We start from the raw sequence: 18,613 nt of genomic DNA, 5'->3' as shown, positions 1-18,613 counted from the left end.
CCATGCTCAACATTTATTACTGGGTCCACTGCTTCTGCTGCTCATGATTGTCTCTTGCCTCTAATCTGTCTGATGAATCACTTGATTTCCAGAAAAGCCCATTCTTGCTTTGCTCCTTGGTTATGTGGAGCTCCTTTGACAGCATTACATAAGAGAGGAGGAGATATCAGCCCCATTGCTGTGAGTTGAGGTTCTGCGATGCTCGGCAAGTAGATTCTACTGCTGTTTTGTTGTTCCCTTCCACTAAAGCAAGTTGGGGTGGGTACTCCTGGGGGGCTTGGAGAGTGCTATTCATATTACTCATCACTACATTTCCCAAAATGCTTCAGATTCATTATTGAATATTGATATGAAAAATGAATGTAGTCGTTTTTCTTTCTTCATTTGTAGAGCTAATAATTTCCTATAGATTTCTGCTGGGGCTCAGCCTGCCAAGCTACGATTTGGCTCACAGTGTATCCTAGCCTCCTCTGGGGTGCAATGAAGTGATCCTTTGGGTCCTTTGCTTTTCTCCTCAGTTTTAATGCAGTTCATTGATTCTGTTAACCTTCATGACCTTGTCAAGATACATCTTTGGTATTTAGATAATGGAACTTTCATTGGTTCAAGATAATTCTTGTTGAAGCTTTTGGACACATTCTCTTTTTATGGCCCTTACTTTAGTCTTCAGTTAAATCTGTCTAAGTATGAGCTATTTTGGCCATCTAGCGACTAGTTTTCCAATTTTCCATCTACGTACCATAAAAAGTGTAAGCAAAAGTTTGAGCTATTGAGTTCACCAATCTGGTAAAATACTGAATATTTTGATAAGTTCCTGTCTAATGCCTAGCAAAAGTAATAGCTGCTCAAGATAGTGTTACCATCTTGGAGGGCCCCCAAGTTGAACTCTATCTCTTACGCAGTTGTTTAGAAAGCTGCAAAATTGTCCATATTCTTCACACAGTTCCATTCACCATGTTATACATATTTCTTGACAAATTAAAAACTGCTTGAGTCACATTTTACGATGTAGCCTTCTGATGATTCATGGTGCCAAGCTATTTCACCATTTATCCTGTGAATGCTATCCTGCTAGGGACTTGTGATAGGGCTTAAAGCCTGTGAAAAGATTTCGTTTAGGTGATCTGAGTTTACGTTCTTGTTATTGTTCTGCTGCAGCATTTTTCTTGGGTTCATGCAACAGTATTCATTTTCTAGCTTCTCAACTTTTTTCGCTAATTATTATTCTTATTATTATTAGTAGTGTTTCACTTAGTTTTTGGCTGTGTTCAGCCAATTACACAGTCCTACATACAGAAAACAACACATGGAGTTTGCCTACAATAAATCTGCTTACTTTGACTGTTGGAGATGTGCTACAAAATATACAGGCGATTTCTGTTTTATGCTTACATGGCTGACAGCACACAAAGCCATTGATATGTTAATATCAACACTTTGTGCTGCAAGCAAAAAGAAATGGGACGACAAAGGGATGTAAGTCCATGACTCATGCATGGTAACTGTAAACAGACACAAGAAATCACGCAAAGCATATGGCATTAGCCATTATTGAGTTACACTCTTCTGAAGGTATTACTAATTCAGTTGGTCAGTCAGTAGAAACTTCCTTTAATTGAAAATATAAAATTCTGTAGAAACTTACCAGAAGCATTTCAGCCTGCCTGACTACAGGAGGCCAAACAAATCAGCACACAGCCACCATTTTATGCCACAATAACTAACTTACCAGTGGGATGTGTCTTTTGAGATTTCAACAAGTGTGTGCCCTAGCTCTGTACATTGTAAATGACTGTTCTATTAGAGTAGCTGAACAAAGCCCTGCATATAAATCAATGAGCTTCAGTTATCTGAACAATTTCACTTATCTGAACACTTTTAAGAACAAAGCTGTTCGGGTAACTGAGGACCCACTGTACCAGTAACTTCATGATAGGTTCAATACCACACCTGTTAACATGATCTTGGTTGATTAATAATTACCTCTCTAGAACAGTTGGATTAGAAATAACTTGTTGAACTCTTTTAAAAGTGCACAGATGATGAGAAACTGGTGGACACTTAATGGCTTTGGATTGTTCTAACATCAGGTATGCACTCCATTGCTTTTCAGTAGGAAAATGACTTGGATCATATCCTGATCTGTAGTAGACTACGGCTATCTCAGTATCATTTCTGTAGGGGGTAGACTAAATAGCTATATTTTATCATAAGATACATACACTAGTAATCCACTGTCTTCCTTGATGGTGGCCATGTTATACAATTCACCAAAAGTGTGTCTTATAACTTTGATCTGGTATCTAAGTAGAAAAACAATGTAAGTGCTTATACATATTATTATCATTTAATCCTACTCACTAGAACCTTTAGTAGGGCTTCCATGCAAAAATTCGACATCTTGAAAAAAATTTGCTAAGTGCTGTTACATGTTGGACTAAGTCTCACTTTAATACAGCTGCAGTGGTGATAAATTCCATTGCCTTCTTGGGGTAGAAATCGATTGAAATATCTGCAAAATGCAAGATTACAAGTTGTAACTCTCAGAAGCCTTGATCCTTTATCACAATACTGGAGTTTAACCTCCTCTGTGAGTTAACCTTCACCTAAATGCATTGGTAGCTTGATTGGTGAGGTCGCTGCATCATTTGGGCTTGACTTTGGGCCCCAACAACAAATTTTCTCCTACGGACGCCAAACGAATGATAGTCAAAACGTCCTCACACCTCAGTAGTAATAATCCATCAACAAAGTAGTCGCATACGAAATATGGTTAAATTTGAACATCTCTAACCATCTGGGTAAGCATGGCAAAGGGTAAAATTAGCCAAAAAGCACATATTAATTACATAACTTGTTCACTCAACTGCTTAAAAATAGAAATCCCGGTGTAAAACAACTGTATGCTCCATAAAGTACAACGAATAGCGAGATTATCGTTGCTGCGATTCATAAAGCACTTAGTCCTATATCAAATCAAGCTCATGTGACTAGGCTTGGGTGTGGTCAGTACTGATACACTGCCTAAATTCTGCTGATCTTTGTATTGAGGGATAAAATCACAGTGTATAGATGTTGTAGCACTGCACAAGACATCAAGTGTTCAAATCACGATTATGGTGGAAATCATGTGAATAACTGTCTTAGCGCCATTTAGTTTTATTTTACAGCTCCTAATGACGATAACCTCCCTTCTAGCCATACAGTACTTTATGAATCTTTCTGTTGTTTTACGCCAAGATTTCTATTTTTAAACAGTCGAGTGGGCAGGTGATGTAGTGAAGGTGTGATTTTCAGCTGATTTTCAGCTAATTTTTCCCTATATCGTGCTCACCCAGATGGTTAGAGATGTCCAAACTTAACCATACTTTGTATGTGACTTCTTTGTCAATGGATAATTACTACTGTGGTGTGAGGAGTTTGGGTTATTATTTATTTGGTGTCCGTAGATGAAAACCCGTTTTCAAAACCATGCTCAAATGATTCAACAACAGGGCACCTACCTCACCAATCAAATTACCAATGCTTTTAGGTGAAGGTTTATTCACAGAGGAAGGTTGAACTCCAGTATTGTGATGAAGGATCATGGATACTGAGAGTTACAGCTCGTAATCTCAGATTTTGCAGGTATTTTGATTGATTTCTACTGGAGGAATTTATCGCCACTGCAGCTGTGTTCAAGTGAGTGTAATTAATCAAAAATGTAACAGCATTTAGCAAATTATTTCGAAGATGTTGATTTTTTACACTGGAAACCCTACCTTTAGTTGATCAGTTTATTAGAAGTGCAAACATTTGTGTTATTAAGAAAATTACAAAACCACCACACATAAGCAATATCATACAGCATGATAGTACTGTATAGTAGGGACCCACAAAGGTTTGGGCATGGCCCCTGAAAACATCACCCAAAAACCAGCCTCAATTTTCCGACGACAATGAGGCAGTATTGGTGAGGTAAAACTAAGCCCAAACAAGCCTTCAGATTGACCTGAAACGCTTTCAACAAGTTGCTATGGATTTTTTTATTAAATGGAATTTTCTACTGACTGACTGACTGTGTGACTGACCGACTGATGCCTTCAGACAAGCATAACTCGATAACGGCTAAGGCTACAATGAAACATAATGGATACTTCCCTTTTCAGATGATAATTGGTAGCTGGGGCACACGGCGCTATTTCTTTCTTTTGATGTAGACAGCAAGATATGTAAGTGAGTGTGGCCATGTGCATACCTACAAACTTCCAAACTTCTACATTGATAAATTAGCATGGCTTATTATCACACATTCCCGGTATCACACATTGCCAATATCAATATGGGTGTATGGCTGACAAAAAAGTTGGCCTACTGCAAGACTAGAACAGATCTCATACAATAATAATAATCGATTAATGGGCATGGCTCAGTGTATGCCTGTAGACAGCAACGGTCATGGATTAGTGCACACCTACAGACTTCAATACTACTGATAATGGGCATGAATGGCTACAGACAGTAATTCTGATAAGTTCACAGAAGAAGCTGGGCTGCAGCAGGACTAGACTATGACACTGGTTGCATTAATTTACTTCTAACTAATTAATTTAGTTCATAGATTACCCAATCTGCATCAGACCCAGATACAGTGGAACCTCAGTTATCTGGACCCCACTTATCTAGATTCTTGGGTAACCGAACCATGGAAATGACTGCTCTATTAGAGTAATGACTGTTCTATTAGGGTAGTTGAAAATACTGATATTTTCAAAATTTTTCTTCATGCTATTTTAAGGTTATTTATACACAGTTTCAGAGATACAGACTTTTCAGACTTATGGACCACCTCTGGTCCCAAGGGGTTCGAATAACTGAGGTTCCACTGTAATCTGTAAAGCGAGTCACACCCGGATGACCCCGATGCAGTTTCATCGCTAGTAGTGGAGCCATTTAGGGGCGGATCCAGGGGGGGCTTTGGGGGCTGAAGCCCCCCTTCATATTTAGGCTTTACTTGATCAATATGCTGAGCATTATAATGAAATTTTGTCTTAGCATAATTATATGATCACTAATAATACAAATACTCATAAAACCACGTTATAAACATCTTTCCAAGGTATTATCAGTGGATTTATGCTAAAGTTTATGCAACAAGGACCTGGATCAGCATTGGAGGTGTACAAGATCGAGATACTCTAATAGAGCAGTCAGCTAACTACTCTAATAGAACATTCACTGGAAACATGTAGTTGGTTCTGTTATGGAATTTTTCCAAATCTGCCTGCACCTATACATACAATGAAGTGCATTGGTCTGTTTAAAGGGCTTCATTCATCTACTTGTGTAGTTAATATGTATGACAATACTTAATTCAGGTACACAATTACCATTGAAAATGCTCTCAGATTCAATCTTGTATTCTTCAAACTTCAAAATTTTCACTTTCAATGTTCTTATTCAAACATGCACATATTCTGTGTTGTGCAATTGTGAGAGGGGTGCATCATGTACTTGGTTGTCTGTACCTACCCAAACTTTTCCATTAGTAAAATGCTTCAGAGAGCCATACCTATAATCTAAAGGCAGTATATAAAATATCTACAGGCAGAAAATATTATGAATTTTAGGTGGAAATGTCTCCAAATTGCAGTATTTTAGCATCTATTTTTCAAAATTTTCCTGGGGCAGACCCCCCTAGTTGTGTGCTTTGCACACCTCTACCCAAGAGATTAGTGCCTTGAGTTAGCCCCCCCCTTTTATAAATCCTAGATCTGCCCCTGCCATTCTGTCTAACTGTATGGTAATTATAATAAAGTGAAGCATTTTGAGACTCACTGGTAATACATAACAAAGTAGCAATGGATATTACCTCTGGAATTGTAGCATGTTACTACTTTTCAATATCCATTGTAGCAAGTACCTGATTTAATTTAGTTAGTTGCAATTGGGTCAAGACAGTACTGGAAACCGCATAGCAGGCAAAAACAAAGAGTGACAATGAATGGGGATGCCCTTGAAAGTAAGGTAATATTATTACTAAAATGCACGTTTTGTTGTTAATCTACATGAGAGAAACACATGCTAGTTGTAGGCTTAGAGCTAGTATGGAGCAGTTTTGACTTACTTTATAAGAGTACTTTGTAAGTCACTGCTCTTGGAGTAATATACAATTAAACTTGTTACTTTTCTCTCTGACCACTTTGCTTAAGAACAACAAGTAATATGTGCAATTTACATTATTCAATATTATTATCTAACAAAATAAAATGCGTTATCCAGTACGTACACAAATTACTATGTAGGTAATTCTCCTCATTTATTCACTTACTCTAAAGCCATTTTAAGCTCGAAGTTTCCTAAATCAAAAACATTCCATTCGTTCTCATTTACCACCAATAGAATTGCTGCTCTGTGCACAAAGCATAACACTAATACATACATCACAACTATTGTAGTACTTACTTTGGTTTCCCATACTCTTTCCATGCTATGGCCATAGCACGGGAAATCACTGATATGGGATCAGGGTTCAATATCTATATTAACATGTGCAGATATAGATATATTATAGTTGTATACAATGGATACAATGGATAATATGACTTAATGTACACACAATTTCCAAGGGGGTGCACAGGAAAGAGTATACTAGTATTCAGAGTACTACAATTATGTCTAGTAGAAGAAATGGTATATGTAGGCAGTCTAATAGAATAAGGTTATTGTTTGTACACTGAACATGCCAAACATGTGACACTTAAGATGACTGATCTATGACACATGAATTGTATGTGCAGGTTTCACCCTTCCTGCTGTGATACTGTGCACATTTTTAATGTTATATAGCTATTGACCTTGGGACAGAAAATACACTGTACCACTGACAATTAAATTAATCTTGTACCAATGCAACATCTTTTCTGCAAAATAATTGACACATGTATGCAGAAAAGCGTGATACCCAAACAATTAGTTTGTAATACTGGGTCACATATATACATACTTTTATAACACTAACTACAGTAGTTATATACCTTAGTAACTAAATCTAAAACTTTAAATTCAAAACCCACAATATAAAAGTTAATGGTACAGACAATTCAACAAATCAAAGCATATCACATCTAAAGATATGGCTTGGCATCAAAGTCATGGGCAAACCACTTTCTCAGTATATTGCTTAAGTAATTTCCAGGAAATATGCTAGTTGACCCTGAGTGGTGCCTTTGAACACCAGCCCATTCAAAAAGGTATACCCACGTACATACCTCTCCTTTATAATGCTCCTTGAATTCGCTGTCTTGATAATTAGCTTGAAGGACCCTGTTTAACATATCATGATGCTTAACACTTTTATAATCATTTATCCTTACTTATGGACTTTGCCAACATTTAGGATACTACCTGCAGATGCAGGACCAAAGATGTTCATTTCTACAAGTTTAGGAGTCACTCTTCTGCAACCATCTTCTTCACTGTGTCCAATGTGGAGGAAATAGTCACATCGTTGAAGGCAAATACTGATAGGCTACACAAGAGAGTTCAAATGGTCTAAGCTTCATCTTGTGTAGAACAGCACTAAAACTAGATAAGATAATTCCCTTCAGTCTCTATGTGTATGTAGTATATAATCATGAAAATTAAAAAAGTATGATTCTGAATAAACATATTGCATGCACACACTTGAATTTCTAATTATATAATATTATACAGTAATGGAAAATAAATAAATAAATAGCAATATCGGCAATTGTGCACACTCCTAAGTAATATGCAGAAACATTAGGAGTAGGGATCATAGAAATAAAAAGCAAGGAAACAAGAGAGATCATTTGCGTACACCTGTAGCTATACTACTAGACATTTAATCCCTATACTTCAGTCATATATGAGCCTAAAGAATGGTATACACAAGACCACGTGCATTCCATTTGCTTAGCAGGCCATGCATGAGATAGTGCTGCAGACACTAGTTTTCATACTCAGCAATGATGGGGTTACTCAACAGTGTTGGGCAAGTTACTTTGTAAAAGTAACTAGTTACATATTACATATTACTTGCAACAGAACTATTTAGTTACAGTTACATATTACCCATAAAATAAAGTAACTGTAATAATATTACATATTATATTACTTTGTGTCCACAGCCTTAAGCTGTCACGTGTGAAACTACCACCTTATCACGTGACATGATTGCGTTGTTGGACAATGTACAAATCTTGGTTATAAGTAAGAAGCTAGTGAATAAGCTTCATTCAATAGGCCTCGTTACTCCATTGTGGTTAGGCGTTACTCAGAGGATTACTAACGAGAGTAGTAACTTTGTTACTTTTAGTAATAATATTACGTCATATTAGACTCGTTACAGTAATCATATTACTTAGGTAACGCGTTACGTTTATAAGTAAAGTATTTTGCATTATATTACCTGTTTTCATAGCGTATTTCGTTATATTACTTTGTTACCACAAAAGTAATAATATTACGTAACGCGTTACTTATGTAACGCGTTACTCCCAACACTGTTACTCAATGGTGTTATGTCTGGTGACTATTCTATTAGAATATCTCGTTATTGTATGTGTTTGGAGGGGGAGAGGCTGTGCCCCATCCTCCCCCCCGGGGGTCAGCCATTGCGTACATCCCTACTATCAATTACTGGAAGTGTCATTGCTATTTTCAGCTTTGTTTTACTTATTATACAGCACAAGCACCTCTGCAATCAATCCAGCTACAATGGAAATTGCACAATTAAATGAGCATCCCAATTATCAACTATTTGGATGCAAACAGCCACCCCATTTCGTTTTCAAGTATTTTCTACCCATTATACAGCATTACAAATGCAAAACACTAGTACAAGAAGGGCCTCTACAATTAATTCAACCAGAAGGGAAGTTATGGATGACTCTTGTGACATCCAGCTGCACTGAAGCCATGTTACCACCAATCAACACCTACGTGGTAGTGGAGAAAAATTTAGTAAGTCCATGATGCACACATTGTAGCTGTATGCTGCAGTTGGCTAAAGGCACATCTTAGGTTGAAGTGATGTCAAACAGTGAAGAAATCAAGACCTTAGCTTTAACCATAGTCGAGTTATGCTTGGCTCAGTCAGTCAGATAGCAGAAAATTCAGTTAAATTATAAAAATTAGAATTTCATAGAAACTTGTTGGAAGGGTTTGGGATTGCTCTGAGGGCTTGGTTACGCCCAATCAATACTGCCAAGCTGTTATGAAGGAGAAGTGAGGCTGGTGATACTTTTGGCCAGAAAAGCTCAAACTTCCTAATCTCTACTGTACCAACACAGTAGAGATACTATAAGATACATGTACAATTATTACTCAGAGCTTATGATAAGATATTTCTGCTGTCCAGCTGTAATGTCATGACAAACCAGGATTGGCTGGACATTTGTGTAAGCTGATTAACATGTGGAAGATTATTAGTATAGGCTATTAGTGTCCACTATAGCATAACAGAAGGATCTTATACTGTTATTATGTCACATGCCTTGCTGCAGCTGTTATGAGTTTAAGAGGGTTGGCAATGGGTAAATAAGTAGAATTCGAGGAAAACGGGAATGGGAAAGTGGGAACAATCTGATAAAGGTCATCATGCAATATACAATTGGATAGGTTGGTTTTACAGTAAAACATTTCTTTGCAGTATTTTTTGGATCCTGTCACTAAAACGATCAAAACACTCTAATACAGCAGTCACCTGCTGTAATAGAGCAGTCAAGAATGTTTCACTAGCTATCCCATCATGCAGCTATGGACCTGCATTAAAAGCCTAGTAATTGATATAGCTGTCATAGATAAGGTATATAAACTAACTAAGTCAGCAACATTAAAAGTTAGCTACTCCCTTGCATGTATACTCCCATCATATGACTTCTTATCTGGAAGCAGTAGGTGCAGTTTTCGAAGCCTACAATAGGACTGTCAGCTAACTAGAATACTTTGTGAATCTCAGTTCTCATTTAATGTTTAATTAATAACTAAATATTTTTAATGTTTATGGTTTCAAAGGAGTTAGTACCTAACTTTTAATATTGATGACTTTGATAGTCTATATATTTTCCATCAATTTACAGGCAATCAATGTGGGTCCCTGGTAACAAAACATTCTTGACTGCTCTATTAGAGTATTTAATGCAAGTGACTGCTGTATTACAGTGTTTCGATCGTTTTAGTGAAAGGATCCAAATAATGCTGCAAAGAAATATTGTGTTGCAAAATCCAACCTATCCAACTTGTATATTGCATGATGACCTTTATCAGGCATTTTCTGTGGGTGGTTCCCGTTCCTGCTTTCTGTTCTCGTCCGGTTCCAATTTTCCTTGAATTCTACTTGTTGGCAATGTGGTCACTCCCTAGAATGCATACTGTCTTCTAGCAACCGAGTTACTGTTATTATTATTATTATTAGAGTCAACAGACATGCCACCTCAGCTCTTAGGCTCCCTCCTTGTGCTTTGATGGGACACAGTTTCTGGAGAAATTGCAGATATTTATGTAATTTGACCCGGTGTCCGGAGGTTATCATAAGCTCTAATTAATGTAGGTTTAAATTCACCTGTTTCATCCAGTCAATTTTGCTATATACTTCAAACAGCCTTCTTATAAAATCGTCATGTTTCATAATGCTGAAATAAACAACAGAAATGATATACATAATGGTTGTACAACAAATCACAAGTGCCCATGTTACAACTACAATATTCCACTTGGGTGACTCACCTGCAAGTGTGGGAAACTGCATGCATGCCTCTTAAGTAAGTGATTTGTCTGATATATACGTACAAGCACATGCAAGTGCTGTATACCTGAGTGCAAGTGTATACCGTAATTCAAAAAAATTCCATGTAAAAAAATTTCGTATGATTTACATGAATGACTGCTCTATTAGAGTAGTTTGAGCTTATGTAAAAAATTTCATGTAAGACATTTTCATACACGTTTTGCATACAAAATTATTTTACAACGAAAAAAGCAAATTATGGTAACATGTGTTTGAGGCTTGTAACAGACAAGCAAGAATGGCAGTGAATATAAAGAGCTAAGGAATTATCCAGCTGCAACTTCATTACAAACCCAGACAATGAAAATGAAAGCCAGAAACAGATATGATGAAGCATTATTGTGCAAAACCCTTGGGGAAATTGAATAAATTATATGGATGTACTATCTCCAGATCTGTAGTCACAGGTGACAACACTTTTGCAGCTTTTTAATTGTCCTGTTTCTATAGCAGGGCCACCATTATCACCTCATTTAGCACACAAACCAGGTATAAAAATGCAATTTGTACCCAATGAACAACTTACAGTAACTTTGGCTCCAATTTGCACAAAACAAGCAGCAGTGTAACTTAGTCTTTGTGTGACAACACATGGATCTTAGTCCCGTTAGCACTAGCCTTTTTACCATATAGGGTTACCGACCATGTGATCCATGAAGGTTCGTTAATTTAAAGAGCCAAGAAGCTTCTATTTTAAATCCTAGAGATCTGCAAGATTGCCTGGCCTGAAATGTTGTATATCACTGGGCAGGTTAAGGATAATTAAGATATTATAGAAATCTTGAAATCTCACGTGAAATCGTAAAGATTTCAAAATTTCATCCCTGGTTTTGTTGAGTTTGTCGATCTCTCGTCTGAATCTGTGGAGTATTACTAGATGTAATGCACTACTATGGTTGAAAAGAATGTATTGCTATCACTTTTGTACATCAAGACTTCATTAAGAAGCAAGGAAGGCCAAGACGAACAGCAAATGTCATCAAAACTTTTGAACAAAGTGCTTGCGGAACAATCCACAGATTTCATTTCTTAAAATCTTCAAGAGAAGCCTAATGGTACCTTGCTTTTAACCTATTAATGAAGTATGAAGCAGTTAAAGTGGTAACAAAAATTCGCACAGCCACACAAGACAACTACAGTAACCCTCGGGTGTAAAATGATTACGGACTTCCATTTGTTCCTCATTTGTGTTCCAGTTCTTTTTGCTCACACCACAATGTGTCAATTCATAATAGCACAATATGGCTTCCTCAATTCATGCTAGGTCAAGTAGTGATGAATTGATTGCAGAGGTATTTCTCATACTGTTCTTCGTTTGTAGCGCTGTGTAATGGGCGGAAAAACCACTTAACTTTTCATTAATTAATTGCTGGATCATGCATTTAGACGTAAAAGATTAATTTTATAGCATGCCTGGCATTAATTTATATTGTTGTTTTGATTAATAATAGATATCTGCCGTAATGTCAATTATAGTACGTAATGTCAAGTATAGTACGTAATGTCAAGTATAGTTGTCTAGTATAGTACGTAATGTCAAGTATAGTACATAGTGTCAAGTATAGTAGGTAATGTCAAGTATAGTACGTAATGTCAAGTATAGTAGGTAATGTCAAGTATAGTACGTAATGTCAAGTATAGTATGTAATGTCTAGTATAGTACGTAATGTCAAGTATAGTAGGTAATGTCAAGTACAGTACGTAATGTCAAGTATAGTATGTAATGTCTAGTATAGTACGTAATGTCAAGTATAGTACGTAATGTCAAGTATAGTTGTCTAGTATAGTACGTAATGTCAAGTATAGTACATAGTGTCAAGTATAGTAGGTAATGTCAAGTATAGTACGTAATGTCAAGTATAGTAGGTAATGTCAAGTATAGTACGTAATGTCAAGTATAGTATGTAATGTCTAGTATAGTACGTAATGTCAAGTATAGTACGTAATGTCAAGTATAGTACGTAATGTCAAGTATAGTAGGTAATGTCAAGTACAGTACGTAATGTCAAGTATAGTATGTAATGTCTAGTATAGTACGTAATGTCAAGTATAGTACGTAATGTCTAATATAGTACGTAATGTCAAGTATAGTACATAGTGTCAAGTATAGTACGTAATGTCAAGTATAGTACGTAATGTCAAGTATAGTACATAGTGTCAAGTATAGTACGTAATGTCAAGTATAGTACGTAATGTCAAGAGTAGGTAATGTCAAGTACAGTACGTAATGTCAAGTATAGTATGTAATGTCTAGTATAGTACGTAATGTCAAGTATAGTACGTAATGTCTAGTATAGTATGTAATGTCAAGTATAGTATGTAATGTCAAGTATAGTACATAGTGTCAAGTATACTACGTAATGTCAAGTATAGTATGTAATGTCAAGTATAGTACATAGTGTCAAGTATAGTACGTAATGTCAAGTATAGTACATAATGTCAAGTATACTACGTAATGTCAAGTATAGTATGTAATGTCAAGTATAGTACATAGTGTCAAGTATAGTACGTAATGTCAAGTATAGTATGTAATGTCAAGTATAGTACATAATGTCATTAAAACTTATTAGCATTAACATCATTGCAGCCATTTCTTGGCCGCCACCTTTGATTTCACAACTTTTTTCACCCAGGCTTTTTAAGGCCGCACCATTTTTTCACAGCTTGGCTGTTTTGTGTGGATACTACTTAATGTCAAGTATAGTACGTAATGTCAAGTATAGTACGTAATGTCTATTATAGTACGTAATGTCAAGTATAGTACATAGTGTCAAGTATAGTAGGTAATGTCAAGTATAGTACGTAATGTCAAGTATAGTACGCAATGTCAAGTATAGTACATAGTGTCAAGTATAGTACGTAATGTCAAGTATAGTACATAGTGTCAAGTATAGTACGTAATGTCAAGTATAGTATGTAATGTCAAGTATAGTAGGTAATGTCAAGTATAGTACGTAATGTCAAGTATAGTAGTGCACTTAGAACACATTGTTATGAGCTCATTATGAGCTACTTTTTCAGTTTTCTGTGCTTAATTACGTACCTACAATTGAAGTTCTCTGCAACTGTATTATGATCTGTGATCACAAAAAGTCAGTCAAGATCTACTTCACCATTGACTTTTGTTGAAATTTTGTCTGGACAAATGACCTGATTCTATTCACTTTTGTTATATCTTTGTGTAATATTTACTTGTACAGTTTTGACTAAGGGGTGAGGCCATACCTATTTGAAAGGTTATTCTAACTGATCCAATTTTGCACATTATTTAAAGAAAACTAAGATCATGTGATACCTAGAAATTAATTTGTAGATATGTAGCAGCATCATCTGGGAGCTTAGCTACTGCTAGGTAACTTATATACCAAACAGAAGCCACACCAAATGTCACCTAACACGGATCCAGAGTCTGGAAAGAGGGGGGGGGGGGGGGGGGGGGGCTTAATTGCTGAAAAAAGTTGAAGAGCAAAAAAAAAAAAAAAAAAAGGTCGCAACAATAATAGCTAGTTATCCTGTACCAAATATATTATATCACGTATGTTATGTAAAATAAAATCCTTTTATAGCTTCATAAGTAAGCTGCACTGCCTCATGAACATTGTGACTGCTTTATTAGAGTAATTGACTGCTCTATTAGACTATCTCGATCTTGTATGCAATTTCTTGAAGGGGGGGGGGGGGGCAAATGCCCCATCCTGGATCCGCCATTGACTAATACATGAACTCAGTGCATACATCCTGTTACATCACTTTAGGTCACTATAGTACTGTGTTGCTTAGTAACCTGTTCTGTTCTGTTGGTGGCGATAAAGCAATGACGCGCACAAGAAGCCATAGCAAATACATATGACGTAACATATCATATACTACGTAATTTGTGGTAAATCAGGCGGGGGCTAATTCGGCGCAGAACCATAATAAACTTACCAAGCGTAAAAACAGCCACGAATAACAGGTGAGTTGTTAGCAAAAACAACAAGCAGCTGCTGTTACACATTTCAGGTGGAATGTAACTCACCTTTACAACAAATTGACAACCTCAGCAAGGCTGCGTCAACATGACGCGTATAAGACAGTGTATTTCTCACCGGACAGAACAAAATTCGAGCGTTTAAAGTACAAGAAGCTGGTAGAAGAACTTAAACAAAGAAAAGCAAAAGGAGAAACAAATCTGATAATCCGAAACAATGCCATTGTCTACAGGAATGCAAGAACTCAAACAAATCCTAGCAGTACTGCTCCTTCAAATGTCCAACCAATGGTGCCTGCCACAAATCAAATGCAGAAGCAATCCCAAAATTGACTATCTCAAGGGGCTGGTCTCCAAGCAAATTCTCAAAACCTACAATCATTGAATCTAGCAATTGTAAATTGTCGTAGTGTTGTAAATAAATGTCCTGAGCTTGAAACCCTACTCCATGTACAAAAGTTAGACCTCCTCATGGGAACAGAGTCCTACTTAGACGAAAAAATTATGTCCTCAGAAATTTTTCCCCCACATTACACTGTTTATCGAAACGACAGAAATCGACATGGTGGCGGTGTATTCATTCTAATTAGAAATGAGATCCCATCTTCTCTGTTACATGTTTCTACATCAGTCGAACAAGTTTGGGTGCATATCCATATGAAACACAAGCAAAGCATCATAGTGGGTTCAGTCTACTGTCCTCCAAACTCTTCTACAACTATCCTAGATGAATTAGAAAATACCATCAACGACATCAGAAATGCCCATCCAACAGCAAGAATATTTCTTGGTGGTGACTTTAATGCTTCTGGAATTGATTGGCAATGTAAATCATTAACAGAATCATATGTACCCGTATCCTTTAGGGAGAAACTCCTTTCAATTACAGAAGATCTTCATTTCGAACAGTTGGTTACCACACCTACAAGGGGTACAAACATTCTAGACTTATTCTTTGCTAGCCACCCAGATCTAGTGACATCCTGCCAAACTACCCCTGGCATCAGCGACCATAATGCAGTTGTAGCGGATATCTCCACTCAGGTTAAATTAGTAAAGAAACCTCCTAGAGAAATCTTCCTATATCATAAAGCAAACTGGGACCTTATACGAGAAAGAATGTTAGACATCTATGAGAGATATTTTGAACTAAACTCTACCACCCAGAGAAGTGTGAACGAAAATTGGGAATATATTTATGAGAAATGCTCACAACTAATACAAGAGATGGTACCCAAGAAAACTATTGGTAGTAAGTTCCACCTACCATGGATGAATGCTGCACTAAAACGACTGATCAAGAAGAAACAGCGAACTTATAATCGTGCAAAGAAATACCAACGTACAGAGGATTGGGATGAATATAAAAGACTACAACATCAAACTAAATGTATGACGCATCAGCAGCACAATCAATATCTATCTAATATTTCAAACCCTGAATCTGGTAATAACAAAATGAAACGTTTTTGGCATTATATTAAAAGTAAACGTCAAGACAATATCGAAATTGGCGCCTTAAAGGACCAAGCAGAGATTATAATTACTGACCCACTAGAGAAAGCAGAGATCCTAAACAACCAGTTTAAATCTGTATTTACCTCTGAGGACGCTAGTTGTATTCCAGATAAGGGTAATTCTCCCTATCCATCCATCCCAGACATTCACATTACACTAAATGGTGTGAGAAACCTTCTTGCTGAGTGCGATACAACTAAATCCCCGGGTCCTGACAACATACATGCTGCATTTTTGAAACAAGTTGCTTCTGAAATAGCTCCTCTACTGACACATCTCTTCAATCAATCATTAAGAATTGGCACTGTGCCTGACTCCTGGAAACAAGCTAATGTAACCCCAATATATAAGAAGGGTGATAAGACTGATCCCAGAAACTATCGCCCAGTGTCTCTTACATCTTTGGTCTGTAAAACATTAGAACACATTTTAGTTAGTCAAATAATGAAACACCTCGAGTCAAACAACATATTAACTGATGTACAATATGGATTTAGATCAAAGCGATCATGTGAAGCCCAGCTATTTCTTGCAGTTGATGATTTTGCCAGAGCAGTTGATAACAAAGTTCAGGTTGATGTGGCTATCTTAGATTTTGCTAAAGCTTTTGATAAAGTTGCCCATGCTAGGCTAGCTCACAAGCTGAATTTCTATGGTATAAGAGGTGAATTGTTACAGTGGCTACAATCGTTTCTTACAAATCGTACACAAAAAGTAATCATTGATGGTAGGCAGTCTTCGCCTTGCAGTGTAACATCAGGTGTACCACAAGGATCAGTGCTCGGTCCAGTGTTGTTTCTGATATATATAAATGATATTGTAACTAACATCCACAGTCAGTTGAGACTTTTTGCAGATGATTGTTTAGTTTATCGTCCTATCTACTCACCCGAAGATCATAAGATACTCCAAAGTGATCTTGACACATTATCATCATGGGCTGATATTTGGCAAATGGAATTTAATGTTTCAAAATGTTGCATCATGCAGATATCTACACTACATTCTGCTAGTGAGTTCTCCTATACAATGTACAAAATCCCCTTAGAAGTTGTTGAGAAACATCACTATTTGGGAGTACTTTTAGATAACAAGTTGTCATGGACCCCTCACATAACTTCAGTGTGCAATAAAGCTAATCGTCTACTGGGATTTTTGCGAAGAACTCTCCACCATTGTCCACCTCACTTAAAAGAACATGCATATAAACAGATTGTCTTGCCATCTATTGAATACTGCTCTTCTATCTGGGATCCACATCAACAATCACTCATTCACAAGTTAGAGATGATACAACATCGTGCTGCACGTTTCGTGTTAAATAGACCTTGGAGAAGGAATCATAGGGACAGTATAACTGAAATGTTAGTGGAATTAAAATGGCCAACACTGGAAGATCGTAGGAAACAGGCACGTCTGATGCTGTTGTTTAAGTTTGTAAACAAATTAATTTATGTTCCAAATCAGTATCTGCCAGTGTTATCTCCTGCAACAAGTACCAGGGCAAACCATCCCTTGAAGCTATTACAGTTGTATGCCAGAACAAATCGATATAGTAACTCTTTCTTACCAAGATCAATACCAGACTGGAACAATTTAGATATGGAAGATCTTGACAATATAGACTTACTTACTTTCAAGAACTGTTTGCAAAATGCATAGACACTAAAATTTTGTTTTTGTACATTAGCGATTTACCCAATGGGTTTTGCTAATCAATAATAATAAATAAATAAATAAATAAATAAAAAACCTTGACAACGTGAAAACAAGCGCTACTAATAATTATTATTTGTTTTGACTCACCTTACAGCCTGTTACAAACATTATCTTTTCTCTGTAGACACGGGTTGAACAGCCACGAAACCTCGTATGAATGGTAAGCAATAGTGTCTGAATAATTCTACGTATCGGTATATCATATGTCCATTCTATGGCTTCTTCGCTTGGTGCGAACGGTGAAACAAGGCTATCATCTGCTTTTAAACGCCATATATTTCGACTTGTAAATCGCTTCCACTTATTGATACGTAGGATGATTCTTGTAATAGTATGCTTTCATCATGTGAAGTATTGGAGCTAAAACTTGAGGTTATTGAGAGATAACGCGTCTTCTGTGGTCCACTAAGTACCACCGATTTCTTGGTTTGAGAGCAGTTCTACGCTTTATACTCTCTACGAATGATAGATTCCTGTATGCATAGTTTATTTGTATGCAAAATTAAGTACTAGCTTTCAATATGTCTTAAATTGAGACCATGTTGAGACACAGCAGATTTGTCATGGACTGACTGTATAGTTACAGCTAACAGTAATGCATAGTAGTAATATAA

At 36.7% G+C, this 18,613-nt stretch overlaps 1 protein-coding gene across 1 annotated transcript in view; it reads right to left on the bottom strand.

The window, feature by feature from the left end:
* Positions 1–18,613, bottom strand: part of LOC136248269 (glutathione synthetase-like) — a 42,377-nt gene that overhangs the window by 13,546 nt on the left and 10,218 nt on the right. Inside the window, exons 2-8 of the mRNA XM_066040068.1 lie at positions 10,568–10,637; positions 7,356–7,510; positions 7,251–7,305; positions 6,445–6,518; positions 6,311–6,391; positions 2,223–2,303; positions 1,984–2,175 (exon numbers count right to left, since the gene is read on the bottom strand). Of these exons, the coding sequence (XP_065896140.1) occupies positions 1,984–2,175; positions 2,223–2,303; positions 6,311–6,391; positions 6,445–6,518; positions 7,251–7,305; positions 7,356–7,510; positions 10,568–10,637 (708 nt within the window). The remainder of the gene's footprint in view (positions 1–1,983; positions 2,176–2,222; positions 2,304–6,310; positions 6,392–6,444; positions 6,519–7,250; positions 7,306–7,355; positions 7,511–10,567; positions 10,638–18,613) is intronic.

The sequence above is a fragment of the Dysidea avara genome, chromosome 3, assembly GCF_963678975.1.
Source record: "Dysidea avara chromosome 3, odDysAvar1.4, whole genome shotgun sequence".
NCBI classification, from domain to species: domain Eukaryota; kingdom Metazoa; phylum Porifera; class Demospongiae; order Dictyoceratida; family Dysideidae; genus Dysidea; species Dysidea avara.
This window is presented reverse-complemented; position numbering and strand designations above follow the sequence as displayed.